Below are 25,352 nucleotides of genomic sequence, written 5' to 3'. Positions count from 1 at the left end.
AGCTACTGGTCACGTATGGATCCATGAAAGAGTTTCAAGAAAATTGCACTGTTGAGAAAAGAGAAAGCTAGCGTCACATTTGACAAAGACATTTGGATCATCCTCACAACTTTTGGATAAGTATTCTGTAGACTAATGTGACAGTAAGTATTAATTTCTGGAAGGTATGCACACCATCGCAGCACGATTAAAAAAAAACTCAGCACTTCATAAAAGGAGCATCATCACCACAGTAAAGCATGGTGGTGTTAGTGTGATGGTTTGGGCTGCTTGGTGTTAGTACTTAAAGACGCCCTATGACTATTTGTTTTTAAAATAAAAACGTTCTCAGTGTTTTTTTAATTATGATTATGAAGTTTTAACCAAAATCCCACAACATAAATGTCTTAAAAAGTCATATTTCATGTTTATCTGAAGTCTCTGTTTCCAAAATCTCCTCTACATGGACGTGGTCATTGGTGCTGAGCTAAGTGACCAATGAGATACAATGTACCATCTTCTCTTGTTTTGCAGCTGAGCTTGTGGACACTGGACCGGGCAGATCAAGGAGCTTGTGCAATGCGTTCCTGGGGCCTTGTGACATTACAACGGCTCATTAATTCAAACGAGCATCTTTGCGGCAGTTTGATCGACAGCAATTTAAAAGGAGAAATACTCAGAAATGCAAAAAGGAAATGATTTTCTATTACATTTGCTCTCTTTCATAGTAAGAATGCCTCAAGTCAAAAACTCAAAAAACAAGATTTTCATCAGAGGGGGACTTTAAAATGCTTGAATTATGTGCTGTATCAGAATACCCTGAACTTCAATTCAGCTGTGAACTCGAGAACATGTGGGACCTTCAAAAGAGCCACCAGGTGAAGTGACACATTTTCCTCTAAATGGCTCCAAAGAAAAAGGGTTTTCGAGTTGCCTCTTCCATGTCTGGTCTCATAGAGAGGCCTAAAGCTAAAAAACCTCTCAGGGAATATTACCTAAAACAGAAGAACAAAACAAACTTTAAATTACTTTTTCCGATGGGGAAACTATGATTTACACACCTGGCAGATGTGTTCTTTGGAAATAATTAGATGTAAAAACTGTAGTTAGTATTTCCACTGTTGTTCTTCAGGTAATGATTTTGTTTTTTTGTTGTAAACTCAATCATTTAGGTGTAATTTATAAAGCAATAGTGCTGCAGGTTCCTTGTTTTCTAGCCGATTTCACCTCCAAAGCCCACAGTTACAGGCGGATCCAGCAGGCTCAATTTACACACGTTCACACTTCCCACATGAAACAATTCAAAGTGTGTTGACAGGATTGAGATGTGAGGACTTTGACAATGCAGATCAGAGGGAACCATATCTGTTTTCTCGCAAACCGCCGTGCCCACTCAAAAGCTGTCGCGCAGTAAAGGGTCTCAAGCGGTTTACTTCAGAAACTTCTCCTCCTGAGTGGGGTGAGAGCCATCCTGGAGATCTGAGGGATAACTCTCTGTCCTTTCACTGTTAGCCTAGTTTGCAGCACATTGTCTTAGCAGCGCTGCCTCATTAGCTGTTTCATGGCCTGAATGAACAATTAGGGCTCGGCTGCTGAAATATTGATTAGTGTCACATTGGACGAAAAGTTATTATTGTGTGTTTCTGGTGCATATACTATTTGTTGAATTTAGCCATTTGTCTCCAGTGGGTGGTTTGGTACCCGAGGGAAAACAGTGCCTTTCCCTTTAGAGTTTTGCTGGCACATGCACTGGCCACACACACACACACTTACTGATCACATAATGCAGTGGTTGTGTTGCTCTCTGCCTTTGGTGTGTCTATGTGTGCCGGTGATAAGAGGCTGTGACTGTATTCGTGGGTGCGCATGGTGTCCCCTTTTATTTCTCTGCGTTTTAAACCAAGCACGCGCTGCTGCGTTCAAAGAGAATTGCATAGCATTGTTGGTGCAAGGGCGGGGGTTGAGAGCGAGTGGGGTGGTGGGGCAACTACAAACAGGCCAGTGTTAAACTGCACCGCCGAGCTCAGCTCCAGCTGGACGTCTGCTATCGACGCGATCCTCCTCAGTCACATTTATGCACCTCTGCTCTGAATTTCAACTGCAGGAATTTAAAAGGTGGGGAAAACTAATGAAAATAAGAGTGTGAAAGATAGAAGAGGAGTGGGCGAGGGGATGAAAAAGAAGAATTGCAAAGTAAAAAAGAGTGGGTGTTCTTTTCCCGATCAAATAGGCAAGTTTAAGCTGCGTTTCCTCCTTGGCTGAAAGTACTGTGATTGTTTCATGGAGTCTATAAAGTAGGTTAGTGGGTTATTACTCAAAGTTAAAGAGCCAATAAGCCTGAAATGCTTTTATTTGTGATGAGAAAAATACAGCTGTGAGGTTTCTGTGTCATGCTCAAACGTGTTGGTGAAATGAAACGCACATGTGTAATAAGTCTCGTCTCCAGGGGAACATCTTTGTTTTCAGAAGGACTGATAACTTAAGCAGTTTGTATCTATGATCGGTACAAAGGAGACATTCAGCACAGTGCTGAAGCTTTCAAAAGTGGGAGCTTGATACTGGATCGCTGTGGACAGCATCCAGTAAGTTCACCGTTCTACAAGGGTGAACAAGCAGTTGTGATGAGTGAAAAAAAAGCCTTAGATGTTTATGTTTCAGTCTCTCATTTTGTCATTTGTTCATGTTGCTTTCATACTTAAAATTTGCACAATCCCTTTTGGGGTCTCATGGCTGCTGGAGCCTATCCCAGCTATTGTAGGGTGAGGGTGGGCTACACCATAGACATAATGCCAGTCTGTTGAAGGAACACTAAACCACACACAGATTTAAACATAGGTACAACAAGAATCATCATTTAGCATATGGATTATGTTTTTGGAGTGTGGGAGGGAGTCAGAGTTCCTGGAGAAAATGCACATGTGCACAGGGAAATATTACAAATTCTACACAGAAAGGAGCGAGCTGGGATTTGAACCAGGATCTTCTTGCTGTGAAGTAAAGGTGCTGACCAATAAACCATTGTGCAACCCCCTACAAATGTCATGTAGTTAAAACAGCTGACACTGACCAAGGAGGGGGAAAAACAAACCAAGAAGAAGAAAATCTGACTTCAGTAAATTAATGTGTATATATTGAAAAAATGCCTGGTTTCTTGAGACGTTAATTAATTCAATTCAGTTCAATTCAATTTTATTTGTATAGCCCAAATTCACAACAACAGTCGTCTCGATGGGCTTCGAAGTAAAACATGAACTTAAAAGGATCACGAATACAAAGAGTTCAATAGGAAAATACTAAAATGAACTAACAAACTGACTAAGCTATACTGGCATCCCTGCCCTTAGACCCCCCTTCGCGGTAAGGAAAAACTCCCAAAAAAAACGGATTCCGGAAAAAACGAAGAAACCTCAGGGGTGCCCACATGAAGGAGGGATCCTCCCCCAGGACGGACAGGCGATTTACCAGAAATCTTAGAGAAGAATTAACTTATCTAAATCTACAACTACACATATATATATATATATATATATATATATATATATATATATATATATATATATATATATATATATATATTCATATATATATATATATATATATATATATATATATATATATATATATATATATATATATATATATATATATATATATATATATATATATATATATATATATATATATAAAAGTCCAGCAGACGAGCTTCATCCAGCCGTGGTTGTGGGGACAGTCAAGGGCGCGAGTCGAGCCGGAGACAGGAACCACAGCCAGGTGTAGGAGCAGGAGCAAAGGCGAGGTAAACGGTCAGGAACTGGAGCACGGATGAGCCAACTGGAGTCTGGAAGCACTCCCACTCCCCAGGAGGGGAGAGGAAAAGAGGGACAATACATGAATCGCACTGTACCAAACAGAGGCATGGAGAACTAAATGATGAATTATGATCAAGAATAGAGGAGAGGAAGCGTAGAAGTAGATGAGAAAAGAGGACAGAACCCCGGAGCACCATAGTTACCCCAGCTTCAACTTCTAGCAGCCTTTTAAAGGAAAAAGTTATTAAGTTTAATTTAAACAATTATTAAACAATTATTAAATCTACCATTCACATCCTCAACGCCTTTGCTAATCCCATAAATGCTTGTGAAGCATAACGGTTGATATATGAAAAAAAAATCTTATTGTTGAATAAAATCCGATGAACACAAACTTTTTGTGCAGCTTTTTAAACAAAGTTTAATTTATACCTGAAGGGCAGAACCTGTCTTTCTCTTGAACCTGATCTGGGAGCAGGATTTCGCACAGGAGCTTGATAACTGACGGCTCCCCTTTAACTTCTAAAACTCTGCAGACTAAAGTACGCCTGCAGTCTGGAGAACAGAGCTTTAAGATGAGATAATAAAAAGAAAATTTTGAATTCTTTTGTCATCTGTACAGATAAATAGAAGCTATTATGATCCTCTTAGTTCGCCCTGTTAATTTAACTCAGTATTTGTAATTATTTGGGATTTTGTCATCAAATCACAGTTTCTTCCTCTGCACAGTGTTTTCTTCTGTTATTGATGGTTTACATGTGGCTGGTTTTGATGTTAACCTGATTTTTTTTAGCATTTTCTGAAAGAATTTCTTTTACAGTTTTTTTCCTAGACTTGTACAAAACATTAAAAGCATATATTTGGGAACAACCATTGTTCAGTCTTATTTTTTACAGTTGTTATTCACCATATCTCTTCGGGGTCATCCCAGCAGATCAGCCTTCCCTGGTCTGCACATTTGGTTTGGTAGAGTTTTACGCCGGATGCCCATTCAGACACAACCATGTAGTCTATTCGAGCTGGGGACCGGCACAGGGAGACCCAGACCCGGGCCCCCTTATGGCTACGTAGCAAGAAGGGTCTTGCCCAAGGACCCAAGCTGGATTCAGCACTTCGCGACCCCTGGGAAACAAACCACATTCAGCTGTGTATAAAGTTGTTGTTTTTTTGTTTTTTTTTACAGTATATGTATGAAAATGAGTTTAACAGTGGCTGAAGCATATGACAATGTTGAGGTGAATGAATGAAATACTAAAGTTCAGCTGTTGAGAACAACAGTGATTGTGATGTGATTGTGATAAAGTCGAGTTACAGGCGCCAGAAATGAGAATCTGGGTTTTTCCGTTTTGGAATGAGAAAATATAACATCAGGATGTAAAAAGAGCAAAGAAAGATTTGGAGAACTGCTAAGAAAGTCAAGGTGAAGTAAAAAAAAAACTTGAGATGAGAAGATGAAGACAAAGAAAATGACATCAAGGGGGACAAAAGCAGACAGTGAACAGAATGGTTGATCTGCCAAAAGAAGATGTCCTTTTTTTGAGTGACAGTTCTCTTGTCTGGAATATTTTAACTTTTATTATCCAAGTGAAACTGCTTCATTTTGAAAAACATTTGAAAATTTGATTTCAGAAATGCAACTATCCAATTCTGCAGTTCTCTTTAGTTTTACATGGTAGTTTTGGTTCTGATTTGAACCACATTTGTGACAAAAATAAACTAAATCCACCTAAACCACTTTTTTGTTGAGCCATTACAACACATTACTATCAAAAAAGAAAAAACGAAGACACAAAAACATAACCTGGAGCCAAAGAGATGCATCAGCAGCACTGGTTCCCTGACACCATGTGCGCACAGCTGTTTGTGTACGTGTGTGCGTGCGCCTTGGATGCGCGTCCGCGCACGGACAGGCTGACAGAGTGGCAGAAGCGACATAACTTCACATGAGTGATACCAGGGCGCCTGCCATCGCTGTCCACCGTGCTGCTCTTAACTCATCCGCTCCCATCTGTTCATCTGCAGCGCAGTCTGGCTCGCTGCAGCCATCAGATGCGCGCGCACACATGCGCAGAGCCTGGAGCTGTTCATTATCAGCTCGCACGCAGCTTTTAGTTCCTGTTTGCCCTCACTGAAGGGAAATAAAACATTTAGAGAAACGTGGGTTAAGAAAAAAGAACTTGTTTTATTGCCTTAGACTAGAGGATGGTTCCTCTGAACTCCCTCATATGTGGCCCCTTTTATTCCGGGCTGATGTGTGAATCTTTATGTGCGCTCTTCTGACCTCCGCTCCATAATCCAGAGAAACAGATCCAAACAAAAGCGAACCGAACTGAAAAGGAAGAATGGGTCGTGGAGGTGGGAAGAGTTTCTCTTCGGAGGGAGGGTCGCCTTTAAATCATCATTGGAAACTCATTAGAAAGCTGGCGGGGCCGGGCGGAGACGGCCGCACAGATTGCGCGCTCCCGAGCACAATACTGGTAATGAAGTGGAAGCGAAGAGGGAGTGTCCGTGGACAGATTTCTTTGCTCTACTTACTCCGCTGGCCCTAAAGTTTCCCCCCTCAATCTGTGAGTGGGTTGTAAAAGTGGCATTCATGAGATGTTAACCGTTTTGTTTGTCGGGAAGGAATTTATTCAAAGTGTTGCAGCGATCAGCAACAGATGGGCAGAAGGTGATGGATCGGAGCAGAAGTTAACCAAGAGAAACAGAGAGGCTTGGTGTAAAATCAGACTTTATTAGTCTGACATTCTGCCAGTTTGACACGATTCTCTCGAGAAAACAAACTCCATTGGGGTTATATCTGACAAGAAATGTTCAAACTCATTTGAGAGTTTATGTCTTTCTAGGATAACTTCAACTTTCTTCAAATTTGACACCGTGGGTTATTTGACCAAAAAGGACCAAGTGCATCACAGCAGACACACATGCAGCAAAAAAAAAAAAAAAGACCAAACCATCACCAGTGTGTGGAAACACTCTGAATTTAACAAAGACATGTGACCTTACAGTGTGGTACCATGTTCTCCCACTATAGGAGAACTGTGATCTCAGATGAGAGCCTGGGTTGTGGGTGATCCTTTTCTAATAATGTATTTGTTATGTGGAAAAACAACAGTGGGCTGAACTTTATGAAACTAAAATGTAAATGGATTTGCCTTTAACTCTTATTTACTTGTTTGTTCTTTTTACCAATAATCAATTTACAATTGATTATCTTGCGAGACATATCTTGAAGGAATCTGGAAAATTTCACCTGCACTGTTCAGTACAGGTTCTTATCTCTGAGTCCCACAGAATTTTTTGGTGAAAATATTCTGGATCGTTCAAAAGGAACCAATTTTGACCATGAATTGGATAAACAACCACAAGTTCATTTGAATGGAATTGTTGTTAAAATAAATCATTACACCCCCACCCAACATGAATGAATTGGGTTGAAGAAATAACCTAAGTGTTTTAAGAGTAAAGTATTTTTTATATCACAATAATTCTTGATTTTGAGCCTTTATAAGGCAGAAAAAGTCACATTTTCCTGCACAGAAACTCCTTGTGTCCAGCACATCTTCCTAATAGCCTCACAAAAGACCCAAATTAACTCGCAAACCACTTGATCGAGAATTCAATTTCGATAAGAGTTCGGCGCCTGAATGGCCTCATCTGTCCCGCGAGAAGTGGAGTGTCACCTCCTTGCTGGGGGCGCTGACACCGCTTCCTTAAGTGTTCCTCTGAGTGCCGATGGGCGCACTCAGCCCTAACAGTTTCCATCAACACTGCAAAGGGTGAGGAGCATTTAACCGGACGAGCCTGCGTGGAGCGACTGCACTGCGGGAGGAGCGGTAATTGGATAATTAGTGCTGAAAACCAATTAGGGCTCTGCTGCTGTGTAATGGCACGCGCGTTCAGCAAAGGACGGCCGAGTGAGTGGGAGGGAGCGGAGGTCAGAAGAAGTCAGCGCTGTGATCGATTATAGACAGCCCCCCTATTTTTCCTACGATATCTTTCTCACCCTTTGCCGCACCCCCCCCTCCCCCCCGGCTGTTACTTATTGGCTCTGGGGGACAAAAGGCCCCCACATCTGCTATTAACATGTGAAAAGCTCTTGGAGGCGCGGATTTGTCCAGACCCCAAACCCTGCGATCACTTGAGCAAATGGAGGCACAATGACGAAGAAAATAGATGGGGGGGGGGGGGGGGGAGAGAACAGGGTTGGGGGTGAACGGGCCCCCCGAAAGACATATTTATATATGTAAAAGAAAATGCTAATCGTCTGGGGAAGAATAGAGAGATTTTAGAGACTCCCTAAGTCTGCTTTTGTTGAACTCGCGTGCAGACGGCGCGATTGACAAGATGATCACGTGGGAGAACTGAGTTCTTGCCCTCAGATGAGAGCCTGTGGGTTGTGGGTGAGCATGCAGGGTCTTGCCACGAGCAACACTTCCTTGAGGTCCTGTTGTCCTTGTGGTGATGCATTCACTGACAGTCAGAAATTACAAACATGGGTTGGAGTCCTTTGATGAAAATAAAGAAGTACATTGCCTTTTGTGTTTCTTCAGTGTGGTCATGTGACCAACAAGTGACTAATAGCATTATTTAATGCTAAATATCTTGAAGTGGTAAATAGGCAGGACCAACAAGCTTAACAGTTGGTGTGGCGGTTAAGGAAGACTCTGATTGGAAGATCACCCATGTGATGAGGGGAGAAAGGAGTGCCTTGCTCAACGAGTGTCCTTGAGCAAGACACTGAACCCAACGTTGCTCCTGGTAGTTATAGGTTTGCACCAGTGTTCACCAACGGAGCTGCCATATGTGTGTAAATTCGTGAGTGTGTGAATGGGACTGACAAAAGCGCTTTTGGACTTCTAAGTAGGAAAACGCTACATAAGTATACAGCATGTACCATTTGTTGGAACCATAGTCAAACACTGGTGGTTCTCCTTGAGGCAAAACAAGTTATTGGAGGCATGTCATTTTACCAAGCATCCACTGTTACACATCTAGTCACAAAAGAAAAATCATACAATTGAGTTTCAAAGGAATTGTCTCCCTCTTTCTTTTTAGAAAAGGTGCTTCATCTTCCCTCAGCAGACTTACTTGGTCAGCAGTGAAAACTTTTAAATCAGTTTTTGAAGTTCAAAGCTCCACAAATAGAGTTTAACTTTGAAAAAACACTCCTCTTATTCAAATTAGAGAATCATTTGTAATGTGCAAAAGTCAGAATTTTAAGTTTTATTTGTTGCAGCAGTTTGAATTTAGCCACCATGTAAAAAGAAGGGTACCATGATTTGTAGAAGTTTTATGTCTCCTGGAAGCACATAATAGAATGTTAGTTCAAACAGTTTAAAACACTCAAGCAGTTCAGCAATTAGCATGTAATTACTATAAATAATCTTGTGCTCGCTCAGGACAGGGATTAAACCCTACTATGTAATCAGTTTTGATTTGATTTTGATTTATAAAGACCATTTGGACATAATTAAGATAATCTGGTATTATTGGAATTATCTGGGCTGAATTGGATTATAATCATAATTAATAAAGCTTTGTCTGGTATACGATTGTTGGCTTTAAGTCACTGGGAACTGGCACTTTTATAAATATAAACTGAATTGAAGACCTGCCAAAACTTAGTCACAATCAAACCCAGATCAAAAGCTGGGACTTTTTGACCACATTTGAGCACATGTGATAAAAAAAACATAGTTACATGTCAGTTGTAGCTATTGAATGTTTAAGTTTGCTCAGATCAGATCCCACTATGTTGGCTAATAGAATTCTATGGATCAAGACTTCTTTTCTTTACATTTCTCACATCCCAAGCAAATTTTTTCCAAAATCTGGCAACCCATACAAAGAGTGGTGCCAGTGTTATCATTAATTACCGGCAGGCTGATGATTGCTCATTTAGGACCAGCCTTTAATAGCTGGCTAAACCCCCTATTCAGGTGCCTTCTATTTGACTTTCTGTGGCAGATGGGTGCTTTAGAAAACATGCCAACTGATATGAGCTCCTGCTGCAAGGACAAAATGTTGCCCGCTAAAAAGCTGTGGAAAGAAAGGCTCCAATGGAAAGAATTGGGAAAAATAGAAATCTCTTAAAGAGCCGTAACGAGGCCCAGGTCTCAGTCTAAATCTACTTTACAGAGGTGGGGTTGGGGGGACCCCGATGTCCAGAGCAATTCATCTCTCATCTACAACAACTGAAAAGAGTCTTGTCTACGACTGGCTCAGGTCTGGAGAAAAGGGTGGAGGGGTGCCACAAAGGATACATGTGGCTTTGCCTCATTATGCTGCAGTTAGGCGGAGGGCTGCACTAAGGCAAAAGGGGGCCCCGCAGACAGACACAGGGGCCACAATGCCGGCAAAGAGCGGCTGTGGCAATGGGGGGGGGGGGGTGTCTACACTACTATTATCCCACTGCTACTAACGAGGGCTTCATGGGCCTTTGATATAATCTCACTATTGAAATCCAGATAAATCCCCCCTGCGTTCTCAGCCAAATCCCATTTGTAACGGGTAAAGACTGTGAGAGTGTGTACGTGAGGGTCTGTAAGGGCTTTTTGTGTGCCAGGTCTTCACCTGGACCTCTCTGTTCAGCCAACTAAGGCGCCCAAACCGGAGCCCTTACACAGGCTTTATTTAAAAAAAAGAAAAGAAACAAAGAATGGGAAAAATCCCTCCCTTTCCTGCATCTCTCGTGTGCAAACACAAGACATCTCGTGAGCTAACGCCGGCTGAATTAGAATAAAAATTAGAATAAAATCAATGTTTAAGTGGATAGCTTCTCTCTAGTTGAGATATGATCAGATTGGCAAACAATTAGGGTATTATGGAGCATGATAGGATGAATGAGCACCAAGCAGATAAATGATTTATCAATGAGAATAACACCAATATCACTCTGATACTATTACCATGAATCCTTTTGAAGGTCCTGCTCTGACGTTTTACAGCACGAGAAGCTGCCTCAGCATTAACAGTCTGTCAAAAATAAACCAGGCTGCACGAAATCTTATCTTGGCTGGGTCATCGGAGCTCTCTGGGGTTGCAGAAAAGTGCAAAACGTGTCAGCTTCTTGCAGGCTGCAAGTTATTCTGCTTCTGAGGTGAAAAGGTCACTGGGGCAGCTCAACTGTTGTTTCATTTTTTATTTTTATTTTTTTTTACCGTGGTGTTCAAAGGGAAGTGTTTAAGCACAGATTTATTTAGGTTGAAATTAGAGGTGAGGTAGCCCCAGCAGACTCTTATTCAAATGCTTTGTCCTCTAGCTCAGGGACACTGCGCATCTCCCCGCGCTCCCCCCCGCGCGCCGGTGCGCAGGCTCACTTAACGGCCCCGGGAACATAAACAAGCAACGGAAAAAGCTATGGCAGTATTAAATCAAGCCCCGCGTTTAGCCAATATATTGGATGCCAAGTTTCTCCGCACAGTATAGGAATCTCTAAAAAGGGTTTGGAGGTCTTACAGAAGACCCCCCCTCTCCTCTGGCCCTCCTTTCTCCCCTCATCTCAAAGCCCGGATTGGTCACAGAGTGGCTCATTTGCATGCCTCGCCATATAAACCCTCCCGCAGATATTGCAGCCCGTTTGCGCTGAGAGAGCAGAACACCTCCAGAAGTGAAACAGAGGAGCGCATCCAGAGTGCGCATAGCTGACATATGGAATATTTATTAGTGAAGGTTGACAGGATCAGCTGTGTTCAGGAGCTTTCTGTTTAAACTTATTAGTTTGTAGAGTATTTCTTCAATATTTTTGGAGTGTTTGTGGCGTGATGGGAGAAACTGGGTGGTGCGGGCTCCTGGTGCTCGCCTGTTTGGTGAGCTTGGCAGATGTCGCACAGGGGAAAACTGTGAAATACCAGACATTTGAGGAGGACGCACCGGGGACAGTGATCGGAAACTTAGCCAAGGACATCTCCCTCAGCCCCTCTTCCTCCCGGAACAATTTCAGGATCATGAAACAGTTTAACTCATCTTTCATCCGTCTGAGGGAGAGCGACGGACAGCTGAGTATAGGAGAGAGGATAGACAGGGAGCGGATCTGCAAACACACCCTGCAATGCCTCATCGCTTTCGACGTGGTCAGCTTCTCCAAGGAGCAGTTCAAACTCATCCACATAGAAGTGGAGGTCAAGGACATCAACGACAACTCCCCCGAGTTCCCCCGAAAGGAGTCGAGTCTGGAGATCTCCGAGAACACCGCGGTGGGGACGCGCATCCCTTTGGACTTCGCCGTGGATGAAGATGTTGGGGTGAACTACATCCAAAGCTACCAGATCTCTGTCAACAGCCACTTTTCCATCGACGTGCTCAGCAGAGCCGACGGGGTTAAATATGCGGAGCTGGTGCTCATGAAGGAGCTGGACCGGGAGACACAAGCGTCTTACGCACTGGAGCTGGTGGCCATGGACGGCGGGAACCCGTCCCGCAGCGGAACGACGCGCATCAACATCAAGGTGAAAGACTACAACGACAACAGCCCGGTGTTTGACAGGAAAAGCTTCTCCGTGGATCTCCGCGAGGACGCGCCCGTCGGTTCCCTCCTGCTGGACCTGAACGCCGAGGACCCGGACGAGGGTCTGAACGGTGAGGTGGTGTACGGGTTCGGCCACCAAGTGCCCCCGGAAATACGACAACTCTTTAGAGTGGACAGGAAAACTGGACGGCTCACTTTGGAGAGTCCGGTGGACTTTGAGAGCAAGACCACGTACGAGTTTGACGTCCAGGCGACGGATTTGGGTCCGAACCCAAGTCCGGCCATCTGTAAAATTGTAGTGCAGGTGCAGGACGTGAATGACAATGCGCCAGAGATCTCCATCACCCCCATGACCTCCATCACCGCGGGGATCGCGTACATCACAGAGGCTGCAGCCAGAGAGAGCTTCGTGGCGCTGGTCAGCACCTCGGACAGAGACTCGGGCGCCAACGGCCAGGTGCACTGCACGCTGTACGGACACGACCACTTCAGGCTGCAGCAGGCGTACGAGGACAGCTTCATGATCGTCAGCACCAGCCCGCTGGACCGGGAGAAGATCCCGGAATACAACCTGACGGTGGTGGCGGAGGATCTGGGCTCGCCCCCGTTCAGAACTATCACTCAGTACACCATCCGGCTGACGGACGAGAACGACAACGCGCCGGTGTTCAGTAAGCCTGTGTATGAGGTGGCTGTGGTGGAGAACAACCCACCTGGCGCGTACATCACCACTGTTGTAGCGCGTGACATGGACATGGGGTCAAACGGGAAAGTCACTTATAAGCTGGCGGACACCTACGTCATGGGCTCCCCCATTTCTGCTTTCGTGTCTTTGGACCCTGCCAGCGGTTCCCTTTACGCGCTGCGGAGCTTCAACTATGAGCTGATGAAACATCTGGAGCTGCGCGTCACGGCCAGCGACGGCGGCTCCCCACCGCTGTCCGGCAGCGCCAGCGTCCACGTCAGGATCGTCGACCAGAACGACAACTCTCCTGTCATCACGCAGCCCCCGCTCAACAACGGCTCCGCCGAAGTCCTCCTGCCCCGGGACTCACCCACGGGCTACGTCATCACCCGTGTGGAGGCGCGCGACGCGGACGAGGGCGTGAACTCGGAGCTGTCCTATGGGCTGGCCACCGGGGAGCCCTCTGTGTTCTCCGTAAACAAAGTCACTGGAGAGATCTACCTGAACCAGGTGTTGAGCCACGACGTGGACGAGACTCTGAGCGTAACCGTGACGGTCAGTGACAACGGGAGGCCCGCGCTCACCTCCACCGCCACTCTCCATTTCCTCATCATCGAGGGCTCCCCGCCGAGCGACAGGACTCTGTATCAGCCGGGAGACGGAGACGACGCGCACGCGCAGTGGGACCTGTCTGTGGTGATCATTGTCGTTCTCGCGGGGAGCTGCACCCTCCTGCTGCTCGCCATCATCCTCATCGCCACCACCTGCAACCAGAGGAAGCGGGACAAGAGCGGAGAGGACAGCGACTCATACGGGGAGAAGGGCACGCTGGAACGGGCTAGGACGCACGTGGTGGACAACCCGCTCCTGCCCCTCCACGGGGCAGCGGGGGGAGAGGCCTTTGAGGGACACTCTTACGCCAGCCAGCCAGGCGGCTTCACCCCAGCTCACCCTGTGAGTAACGACACGTGCTCGGCCTCGGAGGACGGCAGTGAGGTGCCCTGCGTGTACGACTCTGACAACAAGTTGCGTGGGAATAAACACGAGGTGAGATGAGAGAAGGAGGGGGGTATGGCAAGAAAACATGGAGCAGCTGAGTGTTCTAACGTCCTCTGCTTTCCTCCCCCCCCTGCAGGGTTACTCCACCCTCCCCGGCTATGGGAATGGCAAAGAGGCAGTGAGGCCCATCACCATCTGGAAGGGGAATTCCTACACCACCATCTCTGCCAGAGACCCAGCTTTCAGCGGCAAAGACAGCGGCAAAGGGGACAGTGACTTTAATGACAGTGATAGCGATGTGAGTGGAGACACCGGCCTGAAGAAAGATGGGGTGGTGGTCCCTCCAATGGGTGGCCAGAATGGTGAGTCCAAGAAAATAAAACCCCAAACATCAGGTGGAGTTTGCAGCCTAACTTACCTCTCTGACTGTGTTTTTCAGCTCTGTGGGCTTGCACCAGCGAGTGTAAGGTTTTGGGCCACTCTGATCGATGCTGGAGCCCCTCTGCAGTGAGGGCCAGCGTGGCCCCCTCCCCAGCACCGACTCTTTCTTCCTTCAGCAGCCTTCCCAAGACGGCTTCTCTGCCCCGAGACCCCAACCGTAGAGACAACTACTACCAAGCCCAAATCCCCAAAACGGTGGGGCTGCAGAGCGTCTACGAGAAGGTGCTGCACAGAGAGTACGACTACGTTTTGGTCACCCCACCCAGGCCTGTGAGGGTGCAGGAAATCAGTGACATGAGCATCCCTGTCTACACCCCCACACCAACACACTGTCCCAACAATGCCAATGAGGCATAGAACAGCCCAGGACTTTCAGAGATTCAGAGTTCTAAGTTAAGACTTAAGGATAAGAGTGCATTAAAAGGTATTAGTTATCCTGATTATGTATATTTTTATGTTTTTGGAAGTCCTTTCCATCACCTTGAGACATTTGTGGGATGTGAAGTGTATCATATGCAAGATTTGTACATAGAGAGATTTTATTTTTTATATATAAGAAAGATAAATAATCAAAATATGAGAAATATGTAATTATTGATCATGAAGCATGCTTTCTATTTAAACTGCCCACAGAAACCTTCGCTGACAACAATGTAATGACATCATTTGAATGCAATAATACGACATTGTACATATTTTGTATTGTCACACTATTCTGAAAGGAAATAAACTTTGAATTACTGTTGTGAGCGCGGGTGGTAAGCGTCTCCTTCATTCCTTTCTAAAGGGGGATGATCAGTGCTTTCACAGCAGCATTTGTCACGTCAGGCCGCAGTAAAAGCCGACAGGTGTCGCTGTTATTGCGGCATGAGTCTGCGTCCTTGCAATCCGCTGAATAAGGTCAGGTGCGGATTTTTCCCCTCTTTTGAGAATCTATTTCTGGTAAAATGCCAAAACAAGTGAAGGTTTTTTAAGGACCAAATCTCCTCACTACAAACTTTCACAGTCACAACTTTGTCATGGACTTTAGTGTTATTTGAATAAAAGATACAACCAAGTTTTTCCCTATAGAAAAAGTGCGTAAAAACGCACAAAATGCGTAAAAACGCACAAATTACGTAAATGTGCACAAACTCGCCAATTTACAGAAGGATTTGTACATACAGTATTTTAAAGTACAACAAATTAGCCAACAAATGTGACACTGAGGCCAACTTTTGTGTCTTTTAGTGCGCAAACAGAAGGTGTCACATTCCGCCTGAGTCGCTTTTGACCCGCAAGCATCAAGAAAGAGCTGAAGTGAACAGAGAGGGAGGCGCGCGAACGTGGGATGGGAAGAAAAAGCTCGTTCCTCCTTCGCCATCATCTTTAATTGCAGAACAGGTTCTTGTCTGCCCCCGAAGGTTGTCACAAAGCCCAGATATGAAATAGCGAGGATCACAGCGGGATCAAACTCATGTAAGTTGCATGAGCAGCCTATAAGGTCTTCAAAGACATGAGGAAAAAAAATAATTAATGATTTTCTGGAAGAAGAAAACTTTCAGCGCGATGCTGATGTAGGAGGATCATCTTAAGAAGTTTTTTTTCTTTTAAAGGAATGAAAAGCTGTGAGAAAAAAAAAACACAAGAAGCGTCTCTTTTTTTGCCTCCTCCTCTTGTGCAAAGGAGAGGTGGAGGGTGGGGGTAGAGCTGGAAGGGGAGAGGAGGGTGGCAGTGAGTGGACTGGATTCCTCAGGTGTTTGCCAGTTCGGCTGCAGTCATGGCCGGGAGCTCAGAGAAGGTACCGATTGCATCGGCGGGACCCGAGGACGTGCATCAGTTTATGCCTCCGGTGAGTGCGCACAGGGGGCCTATCTCCCACTTTAAAGGCCCAGGGGCCAAATCAATACATAACATTTTTACAGCTTGTACTAAAGCCGTTAAGAGCCGTCAGCTCACATCTGACACGTTGGCTCCGAGTCACTTTGAGAGGGGGGCTGCTTTATTTTTCCACAGGCTTACTCCGCAGTGGCGGTGAAACCCGCCGCCACCGGCCGCCTCCTGAAGGCAGGGGTGGTTGTGCTCATAGTTGGAGCCCTGCTCCTGCTGCTGGGGGCCGTGGGGGCTTTCTACTTCTGGAACAACAATGAAAAACACGTAAGAAAGAAACACAAACTTTTTTCCTTTGTCTTGCTTCCTCTGCCTAGATTATTCTAGTTGAAGGTTAAGTTATGACTAATTTGTTGCACAGAAGAAAATACATGTTTTTACAACAGATTTGCTCTTCAGAAGAAGATAATTTATTCTAAGGATGCATGATGGCCTTGCCTCGTTTAAGATAGAAATCAACTAATGACTATAAGTCTGAATCTTTTTCATTTAATGAAAATTCTGCTTTTTTAAGTGACACTGGAGAGCAGAGTAGCTCTCAGAATTAATTAAGCACGTTCACGAAAGAATCAGTCTTCAATAAAGAAAATAAGTGAACTGTGGTCTGCAGGGGGAGATACTCCAACTTCATAAAAAAAAAGTTTTGATAGGTGAAAGTAGTCACTTGAGAAAGCAGCACAACGTCTGCAGTATGGTGAGAGCTCAGTGAATGGAGGTTTTGTGCTGACTTCTGAGTGGGAGGATCCTGCTGGAGAGCGGTGGAGGGGGGGGGGGGGGGGGTTGCAGTGCGGTCCAGCTGAAGCTCTAGGGGCAAGAGGTGTAACCCAGGAGAGGCAGACGTTATTTTTTGTTCCAGAACAGCTTGTGAAAAGATCCTGCTGAGGGGTTTACAGTCACGGTAGGGCAGAAGGTTGATGTTGTGTGTGGGTTCAGGTCTACAACGTCCACTACACCATGAGCATCAATGGCAAAGTGGAGGAGGGCTCAATGGAGATCGACACAGCCAACAACATGGAGAGATTCAGCACCAGCAGCGGGGCGGAGGAGGCAGTGGAGGTCCACGACTTTGAAATTGTGAGTGAAAGTAAAAAAAAACAAAAAAAAACACACACCCGGAGACAGTTTCCTGTTTCATTGGAGTCAATCAGATAGGTTGAAACATTAAACGGCCTCAAGGGAAGGGCAGCTCATTACCACATTGGAGAAATTAGGAGCAAGCAGACACGTCTTCCCCCTCAGGAGCTATCAGTGTCAAGACACATTGTCCCTCTAATTTTCCCTTTTTTCAGGCTGGTGGTTTTTGACCTTTAATTAATGCGCTTCAATCAGGCTAATCAGAGAAATGAAGCAGCACTTTTAGCCTTTTTACTATTAAAAAAGTTGACCTTTAATCACAGTGTCCCTGTGAGGTTGTATTTTCCATCCTCACCGAACAGATCATCAATTCATTTATTTAGCATTTCTGCTGAAGAGTTAACTGTTATCTTGTTTCCAGGGGATTACAGGGATCCGGTTTGCAGGAGGAGAGAAGTGCTACATCAAGACTCAAGTGAAAGCTCGTCTACCTGATTTGGGGGCCTCGGACAAAGACTCGTTGACCTTTGACCTGGTTGGTTCATTTATTTTTTATTTTCTGCTGAAAGCACTCCCTTTCGCTTTAAGGCTCTTGAAGTCCCACTCTGATCATTTTTGATTATTTTAAAAGCGTCCCCAGTGGTCTTTTCATTATGATTTTACCTTTTGTGTGTGTCTAAACTCAAAAAGCCTGTGGCGTTTTCTAGGACATAGTTTCTGCAGAGCAGCAGGAGTTCATTAGAAATATTGCGGGTTGCGGGCGGAACTGTTTGCGTAGAGCAATGCTGCCCCCTCTTCCCCTCTTTGTTGCTGAGAGGTTTTGGAAAAACCATCAGGTTGCCAAACCTTGAGACCTGGAGTCCTACCCCTGCTGTAACCCTTTTTCTATCCTAGGCACTTTAACATTGGGAGTTGGGTCATCTATACCCACTAGAATGTGCTCTGAACCTTTTTTCTTCAATGATTTGTGATCTTCACTGGTGTCCATGGATTACATGAAATCTTTCCACCTTTATCCACCTTTGTCATGGTAGGGAGAACACGCCAAAGTAAGGGTGGGGTCATCTAATATAGCACAAGGGTAGAGGGATCAGAAAACTGCTTCAGACCAACTCTGCCACAACTGCTTTGTTAGATTTATTTTCCAAGAATATCCAGTTGGTTAGGATTTGAAAAGATCTCAGCTTTTAAAGAATTATTATTCATTTATTTTATTTCTAGGAAAAGACTTTCTTGAAATTCTCTTTGCAAAATATACTCATTTTTCATAGTTTTTGATGCCACAATGTGTTTAATCGTTATGACTACAAGGTGGTGAGTCATTCTTTAAACACCAGAGGGTCAACATCTTCAAGTTTTGCCAATTTGTTTAGCAGTTTCACTGAGGTGAAATGTTCTTAGACGCTACAGAGAATTTTGCACAATGAGATCCTTTTTTTTTTGCAATTTAAAACTCTTAAACCTTTTAGGTCCAGAAATGTTTGGAATTTAAGCATGGTCCTGCTAGTCCTTGGTTTTTGTAATTTTGATGCATTTTGAAATATTACGCATTCTGGGCACATTGAAAATAAATGGCAATGCTTTGAATCATTCATAAAAAGTTCAGTTCTCTGAAAGCTGACTAAAGACATTGACATTTTAAGCTTTGAATAAAGTAGCAAATAATTTCTTTATTTGATACTTAATTTAAAAGAAAACAAACAAAAGTTCTCATGTAATCACTGTCAAGGATTTAGGAAAATTAGGGCACAATTCAGGGATCACAAATATTCTAAGATTTTTCTTTTTTCAGTTCTTACATTTATATTTTTAACAACTGTTTAAAACAATCTATCTAGTCTAAACATTGACATTTCATGGCTAGTCCGGCAGATTTTAATTACCAAATAAGTTTAAACAGATTCATATTCATTCATTTGTCTTCTAATCCCGTTTTTGTCTCTTTCGGGGTCACTGGGCTGCTGGAGCCTATCCCGGCCACTTGTGGGCGAAGGCAGGGGACACCCTGGACAGGTCACCAGTCTGTCACAGGGCCACAAATCACACACCCTTTTATTTTTGCATTTACACATATGGTAAATTTAGAGTAACCAATTAACCTATGAAGCATTATAAATAGAAATCTGACAGACATCAGCTTCGTTCCTTAGTTTACAGTACCGATAGTCCTCCGTTTATTGTGGGAGTTACATTCTACAAATAACCCAAACTAGGTGAAATCTGCGAAGTAGTCATCTTTATTTTTTACAGTAATTGCATATTTTTTTAATTCACTACACACTTTATAAACTTTTCTCACAGAGACTTTCATATTTTCACACTTTTTCTTGTTTAAACCCAAAAAGTTCAAAAATAAGTCCAATATTATAGAAAACGAAGATCTGATCGCGTTCAGAGTTTTACGTAACTTTGGCAAGCTGAACGCATTCTGTACAGGAGACACCATTGACAATGCTCTACGGCCAATCAGGATGGAGATCATTTACAGCCAATCAGGATGCAGAACATAATGTTTTTCACCTTTCGGCACATCCGGTTAGTCGTCGCTACAGCGAATCAATTTAGCAGAGAGTTGTATGGCGGTTGCTCTTTCTGACACAACCCTGTATTTTACCCGGGTTGGGGACCGGCACAGGGGGACCCAGACTTGGGGCCCCCTTGAGGCTACGTAGTTAGGCAGTAGCGTGAAGGGACCCCAGGAAATCCAACAATGATTTCCCATGCGTCAGTCCTGCACTTAACCAACAGAGCTGTACAGCCACTACTTCTACACCATAGCTGGTTTTAACCAGCTTTAAGAAGGATTATACCAAGTGTTTTTAACAGCAAATTTGGTCGATTCCCCCTCAAAAAACATATTTGGGCCAGATCAGTTCATTATATAACTGCCAATCTCTGGTCACTCCAAGGCAAAATGACACAGGTACTCAACAAAAATAAGTCTAATTCCATTAAGATACCCACCTCTCTTTTGTTTTTGTAGTTTGATTTTATATTTATGAAAACTGTAATTAGGCAAACATTTCCACACAAGAGACACTGGGTAGGGTCTTATGATTAACAGACAACCATCAAATCCTCACTGGGTTTTCCCATTAGCTGTTAGAATAGCTTATTTTTTTACAATTAAAAAAAAAAAGCCAAGGTTCAAATATTCCTCAAAGAATGGATTGAATTGATGGAACAATTGGTGCCCAATGGGTCATGTGACCACACCTCTCCATCTTTAATTTTAATTAACACTAGAGTGATAACCCTAGGCTTGTATGTGGGTGTGTGATTGCGTAGCCCTGCGACAGACTGACAACTTGTCCAGGATGTATTACGCCTTCACCCGACAGCGGGTGGGATAGGCTCCAGCAACTCCAAAAGGGATTAAACGGGTTTGAAAGATGGAGTGATGGATTAACTGGTAAAAATGACACGATTGGACCTAACATCTTAAGTGACAGTTTGAGAAAAAATACTTTTATTTCATACTAATGCACAATGCTACACAATTAAATAGTAGTCATTTGGATCAAAGTAAACTCCTTGTTCTCAGGTTTTATTCCAGCGCTGACACACACACACACGTGTGCACACGCCAGTAAACGGTATAAAAGTCTGAATGGCGTTACCACAAAACACACCACAGCCTGTGATTGTTCAATTGAGGCCGTCTGATAATTAAAATCATTTAGTTCTGGGTAAGGCTCACATCCACATTAATCCACATCACCGGAACGGCACTTGTGGACGAGCATAAACAGCGGTGCTCGCGCACACAACAACACAATTAATTATCATGCAAGACTGCTCTTATTGCCTCTGTCTGCCTCATAAACGATCATTTATTTCACATTTGTGCTTTTGAGTGTGCTTGTGCGTTTCCTTGCCTCTCAAACTGCAGTGTGTGTGTGTGTGTGTGTGAATATGAGTCTGTTGGAGACATGGAGATGCTGTTATAATGGTTGCTGCAGGCTGGTCATTTGCTATAATTTAGAGAGATGGCAAATATGTGTTAGATAAGCACACGGGCACGTACAGATGGATCTTCATTCAGGGAGAGAGGGTCAGATAAACAGTTATCAGTCAGTGGAGCAGTGAAGAAGGACCCCCTGCTTTTATTTGTCCCTCCAGCAAATCGTTTAAGCCGGGAGAGAGGGGGAAAAAAAATAGCTGGAGATTTGCTGAAAGGTTTCCAAACATGGCTGTGGCTGAAGCAGTGCAGCCCTCAGGAACAAACGCCCCTAGGCAAGAACCTCCAACAGACTCTCCCTTTTACCTGCAGGCTGTAAACACCAAGTTTGAATGTTTACTCCAACTTTTTTCTGTAAACTTTTTTGGACAAGTTATAAAAATCCAGGATTTTCTTTTTCCACACATGCAGATGAGGGGGAAAAACCAGCACGACTGAAAAGCTTCACTGTTTCCACCTGATTTTATGCTCTAAAGAGCTTTTTGGCGCTTAAAAAACAACACCAACCTTTTTCTCATTCTAAAGGAGGACGAAGTGATGCCTGCAAAGTTCGAGGATGATCTGATCTGGGTGTCAGCTGACGCCCCTCTTTCTGACTCCGCCTTCCTCAGCGACAAAATCAAGGACCTGTGTGAAGACCTGCCAATCTTCTGGCTCCGTCCCACCTACTCTAGCAGTAAGCCAACAGTTTGCAGTCTGAGGCGAAACAGAAACGTGATAACACTAAACAAAGATGACACGAGTCAAATGATGTCTCACTCTGATCGAAATTGGATAGGAGGAGGAGGGGGTAAAAATCAGTGACAATTACTGAAAGAAAAAGTTATTTTCTGTTTATTTTGGTCTTTTCCAAGTTGTTAGAGCTACTCCACTCCTGTATTTGGTCTGCTGTCTGATTCTGAAGCTGTAATCTTTTCAGGCAGCCAGAGGAAGAGGAGAGCCGCACCTCAGCGCCGTCAGGCAGCCACAGCGGAGGAAGACTACGAGGATGTGGAGGCAGAGTTCAACCCGGAGAACCCCTATCAGGTGAGTCAAGCTTGCGCCTTTCCTTTCCCCGGCGCTTGTTTACATGTGGTAGAAGCGTTAGGGGGCTGTCTGTTCGGATCTGAGGAAGGCTTTTTCTTCGTGGGGGCTCTGGCGCAGCTGCAGGAGCAGCAGCAGATGCTGGGGTCATGGCGGGCGGCGCCAGGAGTGTCACTGCAAATCTGAATGGATGCATTTTCTGTGTGTGGCTGTCCAAAGCTTTTCTTTGAGGAACAAGGCGGTATGAATAATTCCACACCCGCCCCCATGCTCTGCTGTGGACTCTGCTATGCACACACATGCTCGCCTCCTTATGTTGGGACCCACTTTCTCTAATCCTTCTTAGAGTAGAGCCCCCCACCCCTGACAACTTCAAGGGGGGGGGTTAATGGCAAGCACGACACCATAAACCCATATCTGACAGTCCTTCTTTTGCAATCCCGCCTGTTGAAAATCCATATGTATTTGGTTTGAAATTAGCCTTTCTTTCTGCTGAACATATTCCCCATGTGACAACTCTCTCTACCCCTCCTTCCAACCCCTCCCAGCGGAATCTGGAGGGCGAGGAAGCCACCATGGACATGGACCCCATGTTGGATCACCAGGGCGTCTGCTGCAACGAGTGCCGCCGCAGCTACACCCACTGCGTGCGGATCTGCGAGCCGCTGAGGGGCTACGAGCCGTACCCGTACCACTACCGAGGCTGCAGGCCGGTGTGCAGGGTCATCATGCCCTGCAAGTGGTGGGTGGCACGCATTCTGGGGCTGGTCTAAATACCTCCGAGCTGTTAGGGTTCAAAGACAGGCGGTAGGAGCTATAAAGGTATTTTTCAATTTTAAAAGATGCTTTAAAGAAAGTAAACCTTTACCGATTTTTATAGTTGACCGCTCAACACAAATGTTTCATGAGCATCTTTTATAGTATCTTTATTTACTTCCTGTAAATATATTTTTTGCATTCTTTTCCGCCTTTAACAGCAATGTAGTGTATACTTCATGTCAGAACCTGTACTTTATTCAGCATTAAAGACATCCTCTCAAAGTGCAATAACACTGAATAAATTTTATTTAAAGTAAACTTCTAAGAGCCTCTTCTCCTCATCTGATCAATGAGCATGTGAGTCGTTTGTTTGTACATCCTGTATCCAACCGTGGACTTATTCACCAGAGCCCTTTCTCTACCTCTCCTCTTTGATTTTTGAAACCTCTTTTTGAAGAGTGAAACGTCTGGTAGCGGAGCAGCGCGAAGTTTCCAGAGTTCTTTAATGTGCAGCTCTACAACTCTTTAATGAGACTAAAGACTCTGCAGCCGTCATGCACCCAGATCTTACCCACGATGCAAAGCGCTTAGCTCCTTTTGATGTCCCAGAGCCGCCTCGGGCAGGGGTAGGGGGTACGGATGGGGGCGGCGTGTTTGCGTGCGAGGGATGCTGGAAGAGGGAGAGTGGGTGTCATGGAGCTAAGAGTTCCATCCAGAACCACAAATGGGAGTTTGATCGTCACGAGAGATGAAACGATGTGTGATGAATTTAACACTTAACTCGGGGTGAGAGGCTTGATGATGTGGTTAGGGAGGCTGATCCATATTAATGCTTCAGTGCCTCTGCTGGATCCCCCCCCCCCCACCACCACCCCCCACCAGCACTGTCACAGCTGCAGCTGTGGGGAAACGAGGGAGGTGTCTGCCACCATGTCTGCCTGTACATCACCGCGGCATCCTGGCCTGCCGGTCAAACATCCCCCCGGCTCCTCATCTCGAAACCAATCAAGCCGTAATGAGTAAAGCACGTCCTCAAGCTGTCGGCCATGTTTGAGAGCCCCGCTCATCGACTGTAAAGGAGAACTGGACCGAGTGACCCCCCCCCCCAGCTCCAAATAGGAAGCAGCCACTGGCTTCAAATAGGAAGCAAAAAAAAAACCTAACTTCTATAGAGAAATAAACAGCTGTTACTCAGTCATATTATGTTCTTGTTAATCATAGTTTTTTCTGTAGTTATTAAGCTATAAACTGGCCAATCAGTTGCCTCAATAAAAGCATGTGGTCTCACCTCAAACGTTATCTGAAACCCATCCCCATTCCCTAACTTCATAGTACGAGACTAATGTCCAGGATTTTAAAAGCAATTTGGACACAAGGCTCACTACATTTTTTATTTTAAATAGCAAATATGACGTCACAGATTTCCCAAAGTAAAAACCTGATAAATGCAAACGTTTAACAGACTAAGAATCCACTGTGTTCTGATGATGAAAACATGGAAAAAAAAAACACATTCAAATACATTCTGTAACCCTTGTGCTATTAGTTGGGTCATCTAGACCCACTAGACAGTGCTCTGAACCTTTTTTCTTCAATGATTTGTGATCTTCACTGCTGTCCATGGATTACATGAAATCTTTCCACCTTTGTCATGGTAGGGAGAACACGTTAATGTAAGGGTGGGGTCATCTAAGATAGCACAAGGGTTAATCACAAAAGTTGCTCAAACGCAATGCATTGTGGTCTATATTTGACAATATAGTGAGCACTGATGCACATTGGTTTTCGCAGAGACTTCTGGGAAAATTATAGGGCATGTAAATTTTGGAATAGCAGATTCGGAGAGCACTACAAAATATCAAACTCACTTTATAGTTTATACTGAATCCGGACACAACCCCGATCTTGCTTTCAAGTGGTAGGGGGTGTGGCCTTCCCACAAGCTAACTCCTGATTGGCGATAGTGGTTGCCATAGACGCGTTGATTCAGACAGACTAAAACGAATCACTGCTAACTGACATTGTGTGGCTCCAACATGGCGACGTAAGTTTTGCCAAAAAAAGGCGACTGAGTCGGACTTAAGCCGTTCTCTAGAGGTGGCATCAGACTCCAGTTCTCTTTGGTATCGTCAGAATTCCTTCACTACTCACTACATAGTGCACTATTCAGCGAGTTCACCATTTTGTAGTGCTGCCTGAATCTTCTATTCCAGAATTGAGTACCCTGGAAATTTCCCAGAAGTCTCTGCAAAAAACCAGTGTGAATCACTAAATTGGCAAACG

General features: G+C 44.5%; 2 protein-coding genes across 2 annotated transcripts; both read left to right on the top strand.

Annotated features, from left to right (window-relative positions):
* Positions 1 to 11,370: 11,370 nt before the first annotated feature.
* LOC101158635 (protocadherin-8) lies at positions 11,371 to 15,133 on the top strand. Its single transcript, XM_004079007.5, has 3 exons — positions 11,371 to 13,990; positions 14,079 to 14,304; positions 14,382 to 15,133. Exons 1-3 carry the CDS (start codon positions 11,555 to 11,557, stop codon positions 14,738 to 14,740), a joined length of 3,021 nt encoding a protein of 1,006 aa, XP_004079055.1. The 5' UTR covers positions 11,371 to 11,554; the 3' UTR covers positions 14,741 to 15,133.
* Positions 15,134 to 16,105: 972 nt separating this feature from the next.
* On the top strand, positions 16,106 to 23,387 carry LOC100125482 (chondromodulin). Its single transcript, NM_001104913.1, has 7 exons — positions 16,106 to 16,214; positions 16,379 to 16,519; positions 17,186 to 17,326; positions 17,748 to 17,861; positions 21,813 to 21,963; positions 22,207 to 22,313; positions 22,859 to 23,387. The coding sequence occupies exons 1-7, from the start codon at positions 16,143 to 16,145 to the stop codon at positions 23,081 to 23,083; spliced, it is 951 nt and encodes a 316-aa protein (NP_001098383.1). The 5' UTR covers positions 16,106 to 16,142; the 3' UTR covers positions 23,084 to 23,387.
* Positions 23,388 to 25,352: the final 1,965 nt, after the last annotated feature.

The sequence above is a fragment of the Oryzias latipes genome, chromosome 17 (assembly GCF_053564925.1).
Source record: "Oryzias latipes strain Hd-rR chromosome 17, Olatipes_Hd-rR_3.1".
Lineage (NCBI taxonomy): Eukaryota > Metazoa > Chordata > Actinopteri > Beloniformes > Adrianichthyidae > Oryzias > Oryzias latipes.
The sequence above is the reverse complement of the archived record's forward strand: the minus strand, read 5'-3'. Positions and strand labels throughout refer to the sequence as shown.

Coding starts and splice junctions, on each gene's coding strand:
- LOC101158635 (XM_004079007.5), top strand. CDS start 11,555: ATGGGAGAAACTGGGTGGTGCGGGCTCCTGGTGCTCGCCTGTTTGGTG. Junction 13,991..14,078: donor TGCGTGGGAATAAACACGAG/GTGAGATGAGAG, acceptor CCCCCCCTGCAG/GGTTACTCCACCCTCCCCGG. Junction 14,305..14,381: donor TCCAATGGGTGGCCAGAATG/GTGAGTCCAAGA, acceptor TGTGTTTTTCAG/CTCTGTGGGCTTGCACCAGC.
- LOC100125482 (NM_001104913.1), top strand. CDS start 16,143: ATGGCCGGGAGCTCAGAGAAGGTACCGATTGCATCGGCGGGACCCGAG. Junction 16,520..17,185: donor GGAACAACAATGAAAAACAC/GTAAGAAAGAAA, acceptor GTGTGGGTTCAG/GTCTACAACGTCCACTACAC. Junction 17,327..17,747: donor AGGTCCACGACTTTGAAATT/GTGAGTGAAAGT, acceptor TCTTGTTTCCAG/GGGATTACAGGGATCCGGTT.